The sequence below is a fragment of the Mus pahari genome, chromosome 15 (assembly GCF_900095145.1).
Source record: "Mus pahari chromosome 15, PAHARI_EIJ_v1.1, whole genome shotgun sequence".
NCBI lineage: Eukaryota > Metazoa > Chordata > Mammalia > Rodentia > Muridae > Mus > Mus pahari.
In genome coordinates this window covers 47381021-47402518 of record NC_034604.1, presented here as the reverse complement: position 1 = coordinate 47402518, position 21498 = coordinate 47381021, and the positions used below count along the sequence as shown (strand labels likewise).

The 21498-nt window shown below is 36.9% G+C and overlaps 1 protein-coding gene across 2 annotated transcripts in view; it reads right to left on the bottom strand.

Annotated features, from left to right (window-relative positions):
- Positions 1-21498, bottom strand: part of Snx2 (sorting nexin 2) — a 43336-nt gene that overhangs the window by 6681 nt on the left and 15157 nt on the right. For both annotated transcript variants that reach the window (XM_021214165.2, XM_021214166.2), the window contains exons 3-11: positions 19827-19990; positions 16737-16803; positions 16434-16477; positions 14721-14862; positions 11832-11910; positions 6522-6597; positions 5740-5853; positions 5382-5475; positions 2975-3180 (exon numbers count right to left, since the gene is read on the bottom strand). In XM_021214165.2, the coding sequence (XP_021069824.1) occupies positions 2975-3180; positions 5382-5475; positions 5740-5853; positions 6522-6597; positions 11832-11910; positions 14721-14862; positions 16434-16477; positions 16737-16803; positions 19827-19990 (986 nt within the window). The remainder of the gene's footprint in view (positions 1-2974; positions 3181-5381; positions 5476-5739; positions 5854-6521; positions 6598-11831; positions 11911-14720; positions 14863-16433; positions 16478-16736; positions 16804-19826; positions 19991-21498) is intronic.

The following is a 21498-nucleotide window of genomic DNA, read 5'->3' as shown; positions in this document are numbered from 1 at the left end:
CAAGGCTACACAGAGAAACCCTGTCTCGAAAAACCAAACCAAACCAAACCAAACCAAACCAAACCAAACCAAACCAAACCAAACCAAACCAAACCAAACCAAAAACAAATGAACAAACAAAAAAGTGAAAAAAAAACAGGACCTAGAGATGGCACAGGGTTTAAGACTTTGCTGCTTTAGCAAAGGACCTGAATTTGGTTCCCAACACCTACACAGTGGCTCATAACTGTGTCTGCTACTCCAGTTTTAGGGCATCTAATGTTCTCTTCTGACCCCACAGACATCAGGCACCAGGCAAGCACCTGGTAAACATGAATACATATGAGTAAAACACTCATACATATAAAAAATAAAAATAAATCAATTTTTAAAAAAATGAAAAAGAGAAACAAAGAAAAGGGAGGGGAGGAAGATAGCAACTGGACTATAAACACAAAAGCCATCATTAGGCTGATAAAAAGGAACATATAGTAGTAGTAGTATAAAATAAAATTGAATTTCATATCTACAATAATTTGACTTCGAGAAATTTTACATCAAAATAGCTATTGTCAAAATACTTTATAAAATGAAGCTTGAATTGCTTGAATAAGCATGGGTTTTCTTCCCAGCATTATGTAAGCGGACGTAATGGCACACATCTCTATTCACAACAGAAGGCTTTCAAGGTCAAGGTCACTAACTCAAAACCCAAAAGTAAATAAAGTGACCTATCTATGAATGTTGAACGGAGAAAGCTCTAAAGTGGACTGAGGGTAAGATGCAGGTGTAGCACTGTGTCCTCCTCTGAGAAAGGGAGGAACCTGTGAGGTATATTGACAAAGGACAAAACAGGCAGGGATGGGGATCAAAATCAGTGTCACATACATGCACTGCTAGTCTCTGATGAAGAATCCTAGCAGACTGGAGTGGAAATGTGTCCTTTTGGTTGTTTGAATTGTCCTGTGTGTCTAACTCTTGCTTTTTATAGCTTCTATGACTCCTACCTCCTGTGTTCAAGCAGCTGGCCTGATCAATCTCAAGAGCTTTGTCTGCCTTCACAAAACCTGACCACAGCTCTGTAACTCTCTCTTAAGACAATTGATCTTCAACAGTTCTCAACAAATATTGATATATTAAGTGAAACAAAATTTTTTGTATGAAAAAAAAGGTGTTTCATATAAATGTAGGTGTCTCTAGATTAAACAAGGTTAATTATTCTTTCCAAGCTCAGTTGATTGTGGCACATTTTTTGATGCTAGTATTTATTCTTTAGGATATTTTGGAAAACATGGACATAACTAATTTCAAGCAATGTAGACACCTAACAAAAGGTTTGAGACAGTGTGATGAAAGCTTTTTCTTGAGGGATCAGCACAAGGAGGCTATCCCTGCCATGGAGGTCTTTCCTGGGTAGCTCTTTTCTACCTGTGCTCAGACATTGTCAACTTCCCTTTTTGACCCACTGGTTTATTTTCTTATGCATTTTTGTTTTGTTTTAATTTATTTTTACTTCTGTGTCTGTGTACATGTGAAAGAGCATCTGCGGAGGCCAGAAGAGGCCATCTGATCCTTGGAACTGGATGCGAGCCAGTGTGAGGTAGTGTACTGCTAGAATTGAAGTCAGCTTCTCTACAGGAGCACAAGTATTCTTAGTTGCGGAACTAAGCTCCCTGGGTTTTGTTTGTTTTTGTTTATATGTTTGTTTTAAATAACAGCTCTCATGTCTTTCTAGAGACTATTAACAGACGATCAGACAGAAATAGGAACCGGTATCTGGTGGTGCACGCTTGTAATCTGGATGCTTGGGTGGAGACTGAAGAGTCAGGAGCTCTGGCCAGGCTTAGCTACACAATACTCCCACAAACAACAATGAAAGATATCCAGCCTTGAAAACCAGGCCAGGATGAGGTTAAAAATAAAAGCTGCCTAAATACGATAAGGTATGCACTATAAACGGTAACAGCTATAACCAAAATAAAAAACTCACCAGAAGCATAAGGAGTTACATACAAGAGTATACAAAGTTGTTAAGTTTTTGTCAAGTCTAAGAAAATACCATTTGGAAGTACTGAGTCCTCTCTAGAGATAGCTCATAAAACATCAATAAATAGGCAGTATATCAGTTTGCACAAGAAGATGATGATTTCAACAGCTTTCTAAAATGTTTGAATCCAAGGAAAAGCAGAGTATAAATAGCTGAATCCCCTTCATTATGACTTTCATCAATAACTATAACTCAAAGACATTGTAACATCACAAAATACTCTCAGAAAAATGTTGACCAACTGACAGCTCAGTTGGAGAGTACAAATGCTGAACTAGATTCCTTAACTATTCAGAAATAGGCTTATTTAAAATTTAATAGTCTCATTGTATAATATAATCATGGCCTAATTCAGCCTCATTTCATTTAATAAATATGTGGCTACACACTTGAGTAATATAGACAGAAAATTCTTTCATTGCCCAAATTCGTGCTAAAGACAACAAGCTTTACCCCATTTCTTACTAAGAGACTAGAGCTGGTAGGCAGCTTCAGCTACTGCTGGGATAAGTAAATACATGCCAACTCACGAACAGATACATAAATAAATGTGTATTCTTCACTTCTCATTTGACATTCCTTAGACTTAAGAACTGTTTATTGTACTATCCATGAACTAAGAGAAGAAAATGTTGTTATAAGTACTCATTTTGAAGTCATTTTTATGTAGTAGTACAGTATAAGATTTGCACACTTAAATGTAGATATCTAATAGAAAACCGAAAGAGTGTGATTGTGTGTGTGCATGTGTGCGTTGATGTGTAATCCTGACTGGCCTAGAATTTACTATGTGGACCAGGCTAGTTCTGAACATGTATGTGACCCTCCTGCATCTGCTAGCCAGGTAGTAGTGTTACAGGCAATTCCTATCATGTTTAGTCTAAATTACTTCTAAAGCAAATGGCTTAAGTAACAAGAATGTGAGAAGACTTGTAGAATAGGGCTTACTTTCACTGCAGCAATGAGACGAATGTAGTCACTAAGAAGTTCTGAGAACATGTAAAAGTCGGCAAAAGCTTGTTCTTGATGTAACTGGTCTATCTTCTCCTCAACCTCTGCCAGCTGAGACAAAGCTCTAGAGAGCGCAGTGTGGTCCTCAGAATTACCTAGCATGGCAGCACTCTTAGCAAAGGCGGCTGTGTTGGCTGAAAGTTCTGAAATTAAAAAAGATTAAAAAAAAAAAAGCATTTAATATTTGTAGTAAAAATTTAACACTATACACATCTCTCTAAATTTTATTTATGAATTAAAATGTAAATTTGTGAATTATTTTAAATTGATATGAAACAGTCAATAAACTGCTTTGGGCATAGAAGCTCAGAAGCACCACTGCTGTGTGGAGTGGCCTGTGTTTACATTCAGTCCCAGCATAGCCCCACCAAAATAGAATCACAGACTGTATCTTCAGATTGTGAACTGTGTCTGAATAATTCAATAACCTGCCTTTCCTTTTCACACCAAAGTACTCATTTATTGTCTTCTGCATTCTGTTGAATATGTAAATGTATTTCTAATATAGGAAGAATAAACATAAAAATGAATAGGGCTGGAGAGATGGCTCTGAGGTTAAAAGTTTATAATGGTGTTCTGGAGAGCCTAAGTTTGCAAACCCACACAGTGGAAGACAGAAGTACATAAAAATAAGAATAATAATTTTTTTAAAAATCACAAACAATTCATACTATAATCTTTGGCATTTGAATATTTGTCATTGAGGATAATATCTCAAATCTTATTTTTATTTATTTTTAAAAAATTTTTACTTCTTAATTTTTTAATAAGAATCTTTTCTACCCAGAAAGAAAAAAGGTATGCTTGAACATACAATTTATTATCAATTTAAGTCCTTTTCTATTTGTTGTGCATAATGCTAAGAATTAAATGAGGCTTTGTTTTTGTTTTTGTTTTTTTGAGACACGAGCTAACCTGGAACTCATTTAGTCCAGGCTGCCCTCAAACTCACATCATTCTCCAATAAGAATTTGTAGATTATTTTTAACACAACCATTTCAGACATTTCAAATGAAGAAAAAAATCATGTTTTTAAAGGCTACTGACAATGACTAAAAGTTACATTTTCTGAAAACTATTCTGTTGCTGCATAGTATAGTATATACTTTCTTTTTTAAAAAATCCAAAGCCCACTTCCTAAGAGATATATAATATAAACAATTAGGTTATAACAAACCATCATATGGAGGCTGGAGAGATGGCCCAGTGGTTAAGAGCACTGACTGCTCTTCCAGAGGACCCAGGTTCAATTCTCAGCCCCCACATGGCAGCTCACATGTCTATTAGTTCTGGTTTGGGGACATCTTGCACCCTTGCATAGACATGCAGGTAAAACACCAATGCATATAAAAAAAAAAAAAAATTTGCCGGGCGTGATGGCGCACGCCTTTAATCCCAGCACTCGGGAGGCAGAGGCAGGCGGATTTCTGAGTTCAAGGCCAGCCTTGTCTACAAAGTGAGTTCCAGGACAGTCAGAGCTACACAGAGAAACCCTGCCTCAAAAAACTAAAAAAGAAAAAAGAAAAAAAAATTTATCACACAAGTAATTAGTTTTGTTGCCATGACCCTAATGAAATCTATTAAGCATTATGTCAGATAGTATCTTAGAAAACCATTATGAAGAGTTTTGAACTCTAAAAATACTCCACCCCAAAGTCAAACAAAGCAAAACAAACAAACAAGAGTCTAACACCAAAACTTTGTGGGCTAAAAAAATTTCAACTCAAATTTCCTATGAAATTCATCTTGATTGTCATTTTGTTGACAGCATCGGCAGCCTTGTTCACCATCCTCAAAATTCCCAACAACTAGTTTCAAATACAGTGGTCTGTACTTTTTTATGTTTTCAGTTTCTAGTCTAGGCTGGCCTTGAACTTCCTGTATAGAGGATGGCCCTGAACTCCTGACTGCATGGTTTATGTGATGCTGGAGCTCAAACCCAGCTTCTGCATGTTAGACAAGAGCTACCAAGACATCTCCAGCCCCTAAATACTATAAAAAGGTAAGCAAAACAATTCAGAGGTTTCCAAGAAGTAGAGGCACAATATAAATACTTATATAGCACTCAACCAAATGAGTAATAATTTTAATTTGAATTAAAATAGTTTTATAAGCTCTCGATTTTTCTAATTTTAAGTTATTAGTCAGATCAAAATACAGTGGAAAAATTTAAATGATATTTAAGAAATACTCTTTTTCTGTTCTGAGACAGTCTAGCTTCAGACTCCTGGCAGGTCTGCTTCAGCTGCCCAGGTGCAGCCCAGGCAGCAGATCACCCTCCGAGACTATTGTTCTCCCTTTCCATAGTCACTTTAGAATACCCACTTTAACACGGCTAACAAACCTTTTCTATGACAGACCAAGGCTTCAACACTGGCATGAAGTTTCCGAAGTTGCTGGTCAAGATTCTCAAATTGCTGTTGCTTTTCTTCAAACCACTAAGAAGAAAGAAAAAAAAAAATGAAAAATGGAGCTAATTTAGGACGAACGAACCATTGTAAATTAGGTTACCAATAGCAAGCTACCTTCCTTGTTTTAGAACAGCAAATTAGCCATATATAACCATGGTGGTCAACTGATGTAGCTGAGAACTGAACTCAATAAGCAAATTAATATCCTATTTTCTGCTTGTACAGCTTTAAAACGCAATTGTTGGGCTCATTAATTCATTTCATTATTCAAGTCGAAAAATCAGCTCTTACTGCATCCGATTCATTCATCTTGATTGTCATTTTGTTGACAGCGTCGGCAGCCTTGTTCACCATCCTCAATATTCCTGCTCCACTCAGAGCCTGCGTATTAACTGCTCTCGGCAGCTGGAATTGAATGACAAATAAGGGCAAACAAACCGGTTAAAAGCCTGGAGATTTAACTGGGCACAAAAGGGACCCCCTCCCAAAATAAAGAGAAGAGAGAGAAGAAAAGAGAAAAGAGGCTGTATTTTCTTCACCCTCACACATTTCAACAGTGAGATCTAATTTCTCAAATGCACTACTTGTACATTCTCAAAGGAAAACTTAAAAAATGGACTTTCCATTGCTTTTCTTCTGCACGTTTACATTTAGATAGAACAAACACTGTTTGTCAAAACACATTAAGAAACTGCCGGACTCTAACACAGCTACCTGTCTCGGAGCACAAGCTGCTGGTGAGCGGAGGTGCTCACTCTGTGAAGGCTGTGCTCGTGAGCTTCTAGAAAATTCTGAGACTCAAGCCACACTTTTTTTAAAATCTCAAACAATAACAATTAAGGCATCAACAGAAAAGTTATTTCTCATCTATTTGATTAAAACCAGTTTAAAGTCTTCAAAAAAGGAATCATCTATCCTCTGTTACTAAAAGAAGGTATAACTTGCAAAAGTTAACCGATACCAAAAGTCCCCAAGCATGGTTTTCCTATGTTCGCTGAACTAATTATTTACCTAATACCTAATCTTGTATTAGTTATAGCTAATATGAATGAGAAAATGTAAAGTGGAAATACCTCTGAGCTTTCCAAAAACTGCCTTAAGTCAGGATCCTGAAGCAATGTCGGATGCTTTACTGTTCTTTGAAGATACCTATATTCAAGAGTTGAATTGATCCTATTTTAGTACCATGTTAAATTGTGTTTCAACAAAAGAATAAAAATAATCAAGTAAAAGTATCTTTAATCTATCTATTAGTCTGCACTCATTATAATTATCTAGAATTTTATATAGTTGAACAGAGAGCATGGTGGTACACACTTAATACCAGATTTTGGGAGGCAGAGGCAGGTGGATTTCTGTGAGTTTGAGTCTAGACTGGTCTACTCGGAAAGTTCTAGACCAGCTAGGTCTACATATGAGACCCTATTTCAGGGGGTGGGGAGAGGAGAGACTTTAAAGAATCAAATACAAAGCTTTTGATCATTTTAAAAAGTATTTATTTTTGGGCTGGAGAGATGGCTCAGCAGTTAAGAGCACTGACTGCTCTTCCAGAGGACCTGAGTTCAACTCCCATTAACCACATGGTGGTTTACAACCATCTGTAATGGGATCTGATGCCCTCTTCTGGTGTGTCTGAAGACAGCGACAGTGTACTCACATACATGAAATAAATAAATCTTAAATGTATTTATTTTTATATGTATGTGTACGTGACTACATGTGCACATACATGCCTGGTGCCCATGAAAGCCAAACCCCAACTCAGTGGCAGTTGAGAGCCACTATGTAGGTACTGGGAACAAACCCAGGTCCTCTGCAAGAACAGCAAACCCAAGTTCTCAGCCTTTGAGCTACCTCTCTAGGCTCTTTGCTCATTTTCTGAAAGGGAGACAAGAGTAAATACTTTATCATATCTCACTATGACAATTTAGTTACAAAAGGATATATGAACTATGAGCTTGTGTAACAATGTTTCTTTAGACAGAATTATGCTTCCAGTTATAATTTTTGGAATTAAATTACTATACCACTATGTATATTTTCTTCCCAACAAGTATAATTACTACTATCTCTAAATTGGGAAACTGCTGCCTATCAATATTTCTTGTTGGTAGATTTAAACAATCAGGTTTTGGTCCTTGGTTCTGATTTGATAAAGACTAAATTTTCTTCAACAATTCCTCTTTTTTTCTTTAAACAAGTTCTCATTACTAACCCAGACTGATCTTACCTTACATTTGCTATTCTCCTTTAAAAACCTACCAAGGGCTGAGAAGTAAAAAGAGGTGGCCAGTGGTGGCTCAGATCTGCTTTAAGCAGAATAAATTGAGAAGAATCACTTGAGTTTTCTAGTTTCTTTTTTTTAAATTTTTTTAAAGATTTATTTATTTATTATATGTAAGTACACTGTAGNTGTCTTCAGACACTCCAGAAGAGGGCGTCAGATCTTGTTACGGATGGTTATGAGCCACCATGTGGTTGCTGGGATTTGAACTCCGGACCTTCGGAAGCCATCCCACTGAGCCATCTCACCAGCCCCAGTTTTCTAGTTTCTATTTGTATGCTTAGATAAAGCAAAAAAAAAGACAGCTGCATAAAATCCTTAAGATGAATAGAGTTAAAAATAATTTCTCCTAAATTCAATGTCAACAAAATGAGAGATTAGAAAAGCAAAAACTCTGGTTCTTAGATGACAATCACCTGTTTATTTAACAAACATTTGGTGAGCAATGAATACATGTTATTTCTAGGTCCTAGAATCTATCAGCATGCAAAGGTTATTAGTATCTCTTCCTTTATGGAATTTACAATTTGGTACTAGAAGACAGATACTAAGCTATAAACACAACAATCACATAAATTATATAATCTATAATATAGGACAAGTCCCATGAGAAAAGAAGAAAGAATGGGGCACATGGGACCAAGTATACAAGATGTGCTCCATGCCAATTTTGATAGGTACAATGAAGCCAGTTGTCAGAACAGGCTTTACTTGAATATTTAAACTCTGAAAAGGATAATGAGCTATAAATGGGTAAAAGTTAGAAATGCCCCAGATACCATACAAAATGGTCACTGTGGCTCAGAGCAAAGTGGGGACCAAAGAGACATGAGAGAGACGGGTAACAACAAAATGAAGGAGCAGTGCAGGTCAGATAGGGATTTGCAGTCAATTATAAGAACTTTAGTTTTATTGAATACAATTAGGATTAGGGACTAGTGCAATCTGCTCTAGGGTGGTTTTGTTTGTTTTTGAAACTGTCTCATGCAGCCCAGGCTGTGTTTTAACGGGATTATTCTATACATGCTGTATTTAAGGGAGGGAGGGAAGAAGGTAGGAAGGGCGAGGGGGAGGGGGAGAGAGGGGGACAGAGCACGGGGCGGGGGAGGGAGAATTGCCAAGGATGACATAATCACGGAGCCTGCCCACTAGGAGAACAAGTTAAGCCTTTCACTAAGTTAAGCCTTTGGATTACTAGCCATTAGACTGAGAGTCCAAGCTTTCAAAGCAATAGAACTTCCTGGGGAATAAGAGAACCCTAGAGAGTGATCTACTTCCAAATTCACTGATGTGAAAGCATGGGACTAATAAGTCTATCTTATCTGTCTAGGTCTTGCAAATGAACTTTTAAGTGCTTGAAGTGAACACTGATCCTACCCGATTCATCAGAGGTAAGTATTCACTGAAGTTACTTCTTGCACAGGTCACACAGGTATTGTAGTGCAGGACAGATTTCAAATGGAAAGGCATTCTGAATCATACCTCTCCATGTCTTAGTCTGTACATCTGTGTGGATTAAGGTACACTTGCTTGCTTTTTACATTTTATTTTTTAAATGTAGCCCAAGCTAGCATCCAAGATATATAGCAATCCTCCTGCCTCACTCAGACTCCCAAGTAGGATTACTGGTATGAATCAAAATGCCCACCTAATAAACTCTTACACACTACTCTAATACTCTCAATAATTCAACAGGTCACGTTTATCAGTAAAGAATATGGAAGAGGAGACGAATTAGAACAAACTTTGACAACATGGGAATGTCATAATAATACCCACTTTGTATGCCAACCTAAGAACTAATTTTCAGATAAGCAAAGGAAACTTTTAAGGGACTAATTAAATTAGATTAAGATAATTTGAATCAAGTTACCATATAGACTATATGGTACACTCTAACTAGAAGAATAATGAAGCATCAAATCCCAAGTCCTTGGCAGAACAAATCTTTGGTTAAGTGCATGCCATCCAAAATGTTTCAAACTTCCTCATAGGGCATAGTGGTGCACAACTTGATGCCAGCACTTGGGAGGCAGAGACAAGCAGATCTTCCAGTTTGAGGCTAGAGTGAGTTCCAGGACAGCCAGGGTTACACAGAGAAACCCTGTCTCAACACACATACACACACACACACCAAATACTTGTCTTACAACACAATCAATTCCAATGTTTACTTAAACATCTGATACAATTTAAATAATTCTGAATAACTAGATTCTCTCTTAAATATTAGCTTTTAATTTTTAAACTTTTAAAAAAGATTTATTTATTGTTATATGTAAGTACACTGTAGCTGTCTTCAGACACCAGAAAAGGGTGTCAGATCTCATTACAGATGGTTGTAAGCCACCATGTGGTTGCTGGGATTTGAACTCAAGACCTTCAGAAGAGCAACTTGTATTTCATTTTATGTTTATGAGTGTTTTGCCAGGCTCTATGTCTGTACACTGTAGTACCTACAGAGGTCAGAAAAGGACCTCAGATCCCTTGGAATTGGAGTTACAATGGTTGTGAGATGCTGGGAATTGAACGTGGGTCTTGTAGAAGTGTTCTTGAGCTTTCTAAAAATGGAATATGGTTAACTTGACTTTTCTAGGGGATGTTCTTAAAATGTAAACAATTTACTACTAAATAAGAAGTTGTCTCAAAAACAGTTCTAAAAATTAAATTGTACCACAAAGATATGTACACACACACACACACACACACACACACACACTACAATCCTAAAGGTTACCAACCTAAGTCACTGATAAGGCAGAAGATAAAATGAAGACCAGACAAAATTAACTATGCTATTAGAAACTGGTAAAGCCTCAGTGAACCAGTGTCTTAGTTCACTCATTTAACTTCACTACTCAGAAGAAAGAGACAGGCAGATCTCTGAATCTGAGACCAACTTGGTCTACAGAGTGAGTTCCAGACCAGCCAGGACTACATAGTAAAACCCTGTCTCAAAAACAAACAGCAAACAAACAAACCAACAAAAAGCTTCGCTGTACTTCTCTGATAGTCTGGCCTTGGTTTTCACATTTCAGCACAGTAAGTATTCTATGTTAAGATACAGCAAGTGGGAATATTCCCACCCTTTTAGCCTGCCTTTAACCCCAGTACTGTGGTAGGTAGAGAGAGGCTGATCTTTATGTTCAGTGCCAACCAAGAGTACGCAGTAAGACCTTGTCTCAAAAAGGAAAGAAGAAAAGCAAGCCTTGAGATCTACAGGGCATGTATAATTATGTACTCTAAAGGAAGATAGAACATACTTATTCTTTAACTGAATCTACTCAAGGAGTAACATTACTACTCTTTAAAGTCAAACTTAAATACACAATGACAAGGCACATATGAGCAGTTTTCACAGTTTAACAGTGCTTATATCAAATACTCTACAGTTGTTCTTGGAGAGGACCCAGGTCTGGTTCCCAGCACCCACATAGTGGTTCAAACATCTGTAACTCCAATTTCAGGAGATCCAATCCCCCTCTTCTGACCTCCACAGGCACCAAGCTTGCATGTAGTACACATTTACATATTTACATTCAGGCAAAACACATACATTAAAATAAACAAATCTAATTAAAAAAATCAATTTAGACAAACTATAAATTGTTAAAACAGTAGGTAAGTATGGCATAATTAGAACAGTAGATTAATATAGCATAGCTTCCTAAGAATCTAAATAATTGATATCTGCTGTATTTAGGGGAGGGCGGTGCTAAGGGCATGATTCAAGGACCCTGAAATGTTATATAAGCATTTCTCCATGGAGACCCAGTCTCCTTCCTGTCGTTTATATTTTGAGACTGGGTCCTTCTATATAGCACAACACATAAGTCCTGCCAGTCTATGAATACTGGAACTGTAGGACTGGTCCAGACACTCTATCAAGTGTTCCTGCAAGCACAATTTTCATGTTTCCCTCTTACAACTACAGGCACCTTTTAGAGATTTTAGTAATTATGATATAACCCTGACATCAATTCATTCATTCCTTCATTTCCTTGCTTCTAGCATGATACAGAACAGGTGTCATGCTGTTAGACTATAAAGCTGCAGAGTAATAAAGGCATAGCCAACATGGTGCAGTAACTCAGCTTACCTTTCCAGTGCCGCTCTTCGTTTTTCTACAAACTCAGTGGATGATGAGTCTTCTTTACCTACTTTGACCTTGGTCATACCTTTGAAGAAGTCGGATGAGATTTGTAAGAAACAGACCATCATAATTTCTTCAGAATGAAAATACACTTTTTAAGTTGATAGTAATGACCCTATGCTGGTACTGGGATCTTACTGAGAGAGTAAGGCATTTTGAAGAATTATGTCTCATGATATGTTAATATTCTAATGAATAAATATGTATGGTAGGAACATGTAAATAAAGCACACCTTGAGCTATATTTGTGGGTTTTGAACTTACACAAAAGCTTACATAAAAATTTAACTTGTGATATTTCACACTTTAAGAACAAAAATGTGGGCTGGTGAGATGGCTCAGCGGTTAAGAGCACCGATTGCCCTTCCAAAGGTCCTGAGTTCAAATCCCAGCAACCACATGGTGGCTCACAACCATCCGTAAGGAAATCTGATGTCCTCTTCCAGAGTGCCTGAAGTTAGCAACAGTGTACACACATATAATAAATAAATAAAAAAAGAACAAAAATGTTTTTATATTTCAAGAGTATTTTCTCCCTAATCCTGGGACTTGAACCCAAGGCCTCATGAATGCTAGATAAGTAAGTATTCTACCTCTGATCTAGATGTCCTGCTTAACCTTTTTCTACATTTCTTTTTTAAAAAGATTTCATTATTTACTTCTGTGTATGCCTTTTGTTATGCACACATGCATATAGGTGTTGGAGAAGCCAGATGAGGACATCAGATCCTCTAGAACTGGAGTTACAGGCAGTTTTAAGATGCCAATATTGGTCCTGGGTAGCAAACTCCAGCTTTTTGCAAATGTAGCAACTACTCTTAACTGCTAAGCCATTTACTTAGGCCCCATTCCTATATATGAACATATAAAATAGAGTTTAAAAAAATTATAGTCAATGAATGTCAATGAAGGTCTTTATGGGATGATGAAATGTGTTAGATGTAATCAATGAGTTTATTAAATGCTTTCCCTGTGCAGAGCTAGCATGCTTGCATTTGTCACAACTAGGTAGACTGTTTTGGTCATTTTGTCTGTGTCTCATAGAGCCAAGGTCTCATCTGTATAGCTTAGGCTGACCTGCTCCTCATGATCCTCTTGCCTAAGGCTCCCCAGTGCTAGCAATATAAAAATGCACTCGGGGCTGGTGAGATGGCTCAGCGGGTAAGAACACTGACTACTCTTATGAAGGTCCTGAGTTCAAATCCCAGCAATCACATGGTGGCTCACATCTATCTACCCATAATGAGATCTGATGCCCTCTTCTGGTGTGTCTGAAGTCAGCTACAGTGTACTTATGTATAACAAAATAAATCTTTGGGCCTGAGCAAGCGGAGTTGACTGGACCAAGCAGAGGACCTAAAATTCAATTCCCAACAACCACATGAAGGCTCACAGGCACCTGTACAGCTACAGTGTATTCTCATACATGAATCTTAAAAAAAAAAATAAAGCATTCTTGTGCCAGGCTCTTCCTTTTCTAATAGTTCAGAAAGAATTGTGTTTTTATCTCAACTAAGGTTAATACAGACTCCTTTCAATAGCAATTACATCTTCCCAGGAAACTCCTATTTGTAATCTGCCATCTCACTAGATATATTACTTTAAAAACCTGCACATCTACACAAGTGTGGTGGCAGATGGCTATAATCCCAGAACTTGAGAGAATGAGGTGGTTGGATTGTGAGTTTGAGGCCAGCCTGTGCTAGACAGCAAGAACTTTGATAATAAACAAATGCACGCAATGCATATATAAAGTGAACAAGCAAAGAAACTGGGCATGGTGGTCCACATCTGTAATTTGAACATTTTAGAGGCATAAGAGGATCAACAGGTCAGGGTTATCCTCCACAACACACTGGGTTTCAGGCCAATCTGAGCTATATGAGACCCCATTATTTTTTAGAGTATATATATTAATTCAAAAGTTGTCAATAATATATGGTGTTGTGAAACACACAATTGCTTCTCTACTAGCTAGAGTCCAAAAAGTTTAAAAATTATTCTGCTAATTACCTTTAAGTATTCACAATTTTTGGAGGAAACTTTTATTTGGCTTTATATTACCCTATCCGACTATATGTACATGTATACATATGCATAAAAACAAATGACTGAGTGTGAGTCTCCTGTCTCTGCCTCCTCAATGCTGGGAATCAAACCCAGGAATCTGTGCAAGCTAGGCAAATACTGCCAAAGAAGATACATTTAACCCATCTTAAATGTATCTTAGACAGTTCTGAAATAATACAGTATTATTATTTTTAAAAAATAGAAAACTGAGTCTATGAGAGTAATTTAGTAGTAGTATACCTAGCATGCTGAAGGCCCTGAGCTCAATCCCTATCACAAAACTAACAGAAAAAGATTTTTATTCAAGGATTTGGAAAAGAATAACAAATTCATCTGAACACATCAATTTTTAAAATTATTAATTATAAAATGACTTTTCAAGCCTAATAAGATTAATGATTAGCAATATTCATTTTAAATATATTTCAGAGTAATAATTTTGAATATAAATAAAATTAAAATGGGATTAAAAACCCAGAATTTAAACAGATTGGTAATAACCTAAAAATTTTAATACGTAAATCTTAAAAGTGGACTAATGGTGGCCAGTAAGATGGTTTAGTGTTTAAAGATGCTTGCTGCCAAACCTGACCAACCTGAGTTCAAACCCAGCGATTCTTTAAGGATATGCAGGATCAACACAGCACATATAAATCTGCAGCTCTAGGTGGGAGTCCTGATTGGGATGAATAAGGGACACACAAACTGGAAGGGCTAGAACTGAATTAGGAACAGTAAAGAGTAATTATTCTGACTTATGCTTACCTACTATACTCTTTTCTGGAGCGGGAGGCACAATGTAACCAACATGTAAATATTTGCCTGCTAATTTGCTATGCAAACCAAGAAAGTCACTGAATCTTCTCTTGACTGAAAATTCACTCTTACTGAACATGGAAAGAGAAGTCTACAAATAAAGAAAAGGTATTTCACAACATTAATTGTAAGCAATCATTTACAAATGAATATTGCGCATGACTGTAAGTGGAATCTGCTGTTTTGTAAATGAATCAGAGTATCAATGTGGCTTACAGATTTAAAATAACAACAAAAAGAAAAGAAAAAAACAAAATAAAACAAAAACTTAAAGTCTATAGTTTTTAAAAAAGTAATATAAGAGGTTAGAAAATACTTGCTTTTTATTCTGTCTTTGACCCATCACACTGATCCCTACCATACTTTTGCTAATGGTCCCCCCCCCCATCTTTTAGTTTTCTGAAACAAGGTTTTGCTTTGCTATCTATCTATCTATCTATCTATCTATCTATCTATCTATCTATCTATCTATCTATCCATCCATCCATCTATCCATCCATCCATCTATCTATCATCCATCTATCTATCTATCTGCAGCCTAGGATACCTTTGAACTCACAATCATAAACTACATATTCTTCAATTTACCCATGGCCCAGACCTCCCAAAAGGCAGCTCGATGCAAGTCTCCCTCAGCTCAAACTCATTGAACTTTCAGGGTTAAGAGTGGGAGTCCCACAGCGACAGCACTTTCCTCTGCTTTTTACTGCTATGCCCAGGTGCTTGCAACAGAACCTGAAATTATAGTAAGGGTTTAATAAGGATGTTTCCCCAACTAACCAAACTTTGGCCACCTCATTGTGTCTCTTTCTCCATCTTGTCTTTCTCCAACTACGAAGTTCCTTTATCATGAATAAATGTCCTCCTTACTCCTTCTGCTCACACATTATTGATTGATTCTCCTACCTATGTCACTCAAACAGCCATTTATGTCCGTTATTTTCAATACTGTTTCCTCAGTGTCCCCCCCAGTTGTAGTTGTTTGTGTGCCCCAGGCTGGCTTAGATCTCACTGTGAACTTCTTTCTGTTCCCCATACCCCTGCCTCCCAAGTGTTGAAATCACAGGTATGTACCACTTTCCCTGTTTTTTTCTGCATATTGGAGAGTAAACCTGGGAGTTCATGCATGTTAGGCAGGCACTCACTCTAACCAACTGAGCTACACCCCCACTGTAAAATTAAGATGTTGTAATGGACTTGCTTTCTGTTTCAACACTTATTCCTTAAAAACCGCAGTGGCCTTTCAACTGGAGATCTTGATCTGTACTTGGAAGCTCACAATTCACACTGAATTAAGACAGAGCTGTCCCAGTGAAAACCTAATAGTGCCATGCTTTTGTCCAATACTATAATAGTTCTCCTTCATGCTAAGAATGACACCAAAACTAACTCGGCTACTCAAATTCAGCCATGAGTCACTTACAGATGAAACTCTAGAAAGTACAATGCTTGATGTTGGCCTTTTACACAAGCAAATCTTTTACCTGAAAGAAGCACCCTGCTCTTCCCTCCCATTCCTACCTTACCATGACTCATCTTGGATCTACTTTAGCCAGGCCTGACCCTCAGGTCTAGATTAACTCACTTCCTATATATTTATGCTCACATCCTCTCTACCACAGAGTGAGGGGCCAACACTTCATTGAAGAAGAAAAAGCTTACCTTTGTTGTTACTCTATATGCCATGTAAGCATTCATGCCATCACCTATAAAGAAAAGAGCCATAGAATATCACTGAAATCCACATGCTTGGGCAGAGGTTAGGTAAGCAATAGAATGCTTGCCTAGTATGTGTAAGTCCTGGCATTTAACTAATTAAATTAAATGCTTCAAAGTAAAATACAAATAAATAAATAAATATTAAAAAAAAAGAAGCAATACTGTAACCATATACTTAAGTGGAAAACTATAGGATGTAACAATGAAGCTAGTGAAAAAGAAGTACAAAATACAATAGTGACTCACCAACTTTTTCTGGATCTGACACACCAATTTCTATATCAAAAATATCTCCATTTGCTTCTTCTTCAATCTAGAAAAGTGTATTTTTGGTGTTAAAAAATCCCCTTTATCTTGAAGGTAAGCAGCAGCTGTTGGTGTGGACTCATGGCCCTCTTGATAGGGAATGCCTGCCGAGTGGTGCAGCCCTGGCAGCTGTCTAGGAAAGATCCTACTACTGTCATCTCTCTAACCAGTGTCATTTCTATTGTCTTCTAAATGCTCACCCCTAACCCACACACAGGCAGGACTCTTACCCATCCCGGAAGAAGCTACTTTTTGCAACAGATAGAGACTATCTTGATGATACGAATTGACATGCCAATGTGGATGGGAGAAATTTCTCAAGATCCTACCCTTAAATGAAGAGCTACAGGCAGTCATTTTTTTTCCTAAGGATGATCACTGACAGGTGATCCAATACCAAGTGGACAGTCAGCACAGTACTCAGTATGAATCTCAAAAAATGTAAAATTTTAAAATTTTGATTTATATTACTATTATAATACCAATGAGTAGTTTTTACTACCTTTTTTCTGGATATACAGACCCTACTATTTTCAGTAAGATCATGTCACAATAATTTAAAACCAACAGGAGCTTTCATATATGCTGACTATGTAAACAAAGAAAACACTCAAATAATGAAGATCATTTGGAGAACAGAAATTTTTGTCTTAATGTCTCATATGTACAGAAAAACAACAACAACAAAACTTTTAACAAGAAAAAACATGCAGTTTTGTAAATATTGTGGATTTTTGTTGTTGTTTTGGTTCAATATGAAATCTTTTGTTCCTCTTGCTTCTACATTCTGTGTGCTGGGATTACAGGTGTGCTCCACACACAGCTAATAAGTTGAACCTTTAGATTAATAATGCTTTATTGCCTTACTTTTATTCAGCTTTCCTACTCCACTGATTTGTCCAGTCTAGCTACTTAGCTTGTACCAATAGAAACTTACTTGTAGAAATTATAATTAAAAGCAACTTTAAAAAGAATAATCCCTCTAATTACTTTTAAAAAACCAGATTTTTCTCAAAGACAAGGCCCTGTAAAACTCAATTTTCAAAATCAGCAAGTGGGAAAAATAACTTGATGGGACTACAGAGAGGCCCCTTTGAAATTAACTTAAAACAGGCATTTCAGCTGGGAGGTGGTAGCCCAAGCCCTTGGGAAGCAAAGGCAGGTGGATCTCTGAGTTCGAGGCCAGTCTAGCCTGGTCTACAGAGTGACTTCTAGCACAGGCAAGACTAAAAAAGAGAAACCCTGTCTCAAACAAAACAAAACAAATAAAAAACACAAAACAAAACAAAACAAAAGCCCCACAAGTTTCAAATCCTTTTGCTACAGAAGAGTTTGTAGAAAGGTTAGCTGGGAGTATAACTCAGAGGTAGTATGCCTGTCTAGCATAAACAAGGCCCTCAATTCTATTCACAGCACTGAACAAAACAAAAACGAACAATAGACAAGAAATCTCCGAGTGTTTATCTGCCAAAATATCAGTAATATAAAGCTATAACAAAAGTATATTTCCTTACCATCTTTCTGCTCAAAGTCACTTTTTTTATAGAGATATTAAGCTAATCTTTTGTACATGCACACTGTGATTTTTTTAAAAAAAGTGTATGAATTGCTAAGTGAACAATTCAATAATTCACATAAAATGAGCTCATCTTTCTAACCAGAACTCAAAGAAGAAATGCAAGCAACTAGTACATCCCCAAAGATCCTCTTAGAGCTTGCATCCAGTTACAACCTCTTCACCCAGCCAACATGTCTGCTGCCTGATACTTAACTGTGCACATATTGTTCACTAACTTTATCAGTTTTGTGAGCACTCATTTGCATTTTACTATTTTCCCTTTGTACTATTTTTGAAAGGTTATTCACGTGTTCATATATAGTCACCAATTGTGGTTGTACTGTTATATATTACTAGTTAAATAATTTTTAAATGTTTTATATTTAAAATAACCTCTGTATCAAGATTGTTTTCTTCTCCAAATTTGCCTTATTAAAAACTATTGCTGCCGGGTGTGGTGGCGCATGCCTTTAATCCCAGCACTCGGGAGGCAGAGGCAGGTGGATTTCTGAGTTCGAGGCCAGCCTGGTCTACAGAGTGAGTTCCAGGTCAGCCAGGGCTACACAGAGAAACCCTGTCTCGAAAAACCAAAAAAAAAAAAAAAAAAACTATTGCTGTTTCTTAATAATCCTATTCTTTATAAGGAAAAGGAAAAGGATTATCAAGTCATGAGAATGTAACTTTAGTTGTCTGTACCTCTTTCTTTTAAAAATGAAAGCTTGAGGAAACTCAAAAAGAAATAAAGATAAAAGTTTGGGCTGCATATACAGCTCAGAGATAAAACAAACAAACAGAAAACCAAAACCACTAGCCACTCCTTAGCACTATATAAATAGATAAATGCCAGATAGCAATCTTCAGTGTCAATACTATTCATTACATGCTCTATCAGAGAAAATGACTCACAATACCACGTTAAGTACTTTCACCCATCACTTGTTCAACATAGGAGCCTTCAGAGGTACATACTAATATCACAAGACCACAAATGTCAAACAGTGTGACCTAATCATTGACATTGAATACTGCAAGCACTCTACCACTGAATTACACTCCAGCTGCAAACTCTTTGATTTAAGAACCTTAAGTGGTAGAGTTCCATGGAGTGGATTATTTAGAGAAGCTAAGAAAGGAGTATTATTAATGAGTTTTAAGCCAATCAGAACACTATGAGTTTCAAGCCAACATGGCAACAGAGTTAAAAGGATTCTGTCTCAAAAGTCAAACCAAACCAGAACAACAAAAAGAATGGGTTAGAATTCAATTGTAGAGCCACGCTGGCTTCCAACAGTGACCTACCAGCCTCTGCGATTATTGACTTGTGCCACCATGCCTTTCTTCTCAGTATGGTTTTTCTGTCTAAAATATCTGAAAGGCTTTGATTAGGAATAACCAACGAGAAAGAGGTACTGGGTAAGGCACAAAAATGTACTCTTTACATATTAACCTAGAAGTGTAACTGTCCACCATACCTCTTCCCTGGATCTGTCAAAGATGACTGGAGCAGAGATACTCTTTGATTCGATTCTAGGAGCAATGAGTGTGGTGGGAGTGACAGGAGTGACCGCAGGAGACGGCTCGGAGGACAGGATGAGCTCTCTTTCTGGACTGTCCAAAGATACCTCTTCTGTGGCTTCTAGACACGAATTAAACAAGTAAATCAAGGAAATCACAGCATATAGCAATTTATGAAACATGAAAAACATACCTACAAGTCTCAAAAGGACTACGACTTCTAAGTTATCACTACAGAGTGACTTTATGTAACTAATTATTTAGATGTTTATGAAAACTTTACAGCAAACAGGAACTGTGTTGATTTTATGAAGAACTGTATTAAGTCCATTTAACTATCTATACTAGGAGAAAAGCAATGATGTGAATAATTCCACATTCATTTGTGTTTGGGTTAGTAATACAATGTACAAGTGGTAACTTACCTTTCAAATAACTTATTCAAACTAATATAACTATTTCATACATATAAAAACAAATTTTATGGCAGAAGACTACCTTTATCTATTCCAATTGGGACTAAAAACCTGTTATGGAAAACCCACCAAGTTAGTAATCTAAAGCAATTAATTGCCAAAGATTACTGGATATTAGTTGAATATACAAATATGACACAAAGCAAAGAGATGTTTAGATTTTAATTTTAAATACTCATTCACTTGAAATATCTAAAATTAAATATATTTAAGATCAAACCACATCAATAAACTGAATGTCTACATACTATGTAATACTGTGCTAAACGCAGAAGAAACACAAAGAAATGGAAAAAAAATCATACCTGCCCTCAGGGAGTTTATAATCTAGTTGAGAAAACAAGACATGTGGAATGTTAAATAATAATAAAAGACTTACGAGAACAATAAAGAATGTTATAAGACATTCAATTACTATTTGAATGACAGAACAAACACTATAATTTGAGTAGACACAGGAGTCAATACTTCAGGGTGGGAAAAATCAGAAATAGTCTGTGACTCTGATTTGTGGTGATTTAAACAGGAAGAAGTTGGAGGAAAATACCATGCAAATAGAATAACAGCGTAAGTACAAGCAGGGATTGAGGGGTGGGGGGTGAGATGTAATAAGTGAGTCTGACACAAAACAGCCCTGCTGGCTGGCAGAACTGATACCAAGAGGGAGGTGGGATTATAAGGCAAACAAGGAATCAGACCAATGGATTCCGGGATTTTGAGAAAGTAGTAATTGTGGTCAATGAGCCACTTTATGCAGACAACTTAAAATTATACAGGTTGACATATTATCCAACTACTTAGACTTGTTATTTAATGTCGACAAGATAACTTATATGAACCTCTTTATATTTTTATATTAAAAGAAAAATGACTAATAACTAAAATTTTCCAAACAATGGTAACCAGAGGGGGGGGGGGAATCTATAGATACAACAGACTACATATGACCCTGACAGAACAAACTAAAAGCTTGGATACTGTAGTGGCTATTCCTGGTTGTCAACTTGACTATATTTGAAATGAACTATAATCCAGAATTGGAAGGCTCACCAGTGAACCTAATCTGGAGACTGGGAGATAGAAGTTTCTGATCTGGATCTTGGTATGGAGATCTTGAGACACAGTGGTGATTGAATCCAGAAGATTAAGGCAG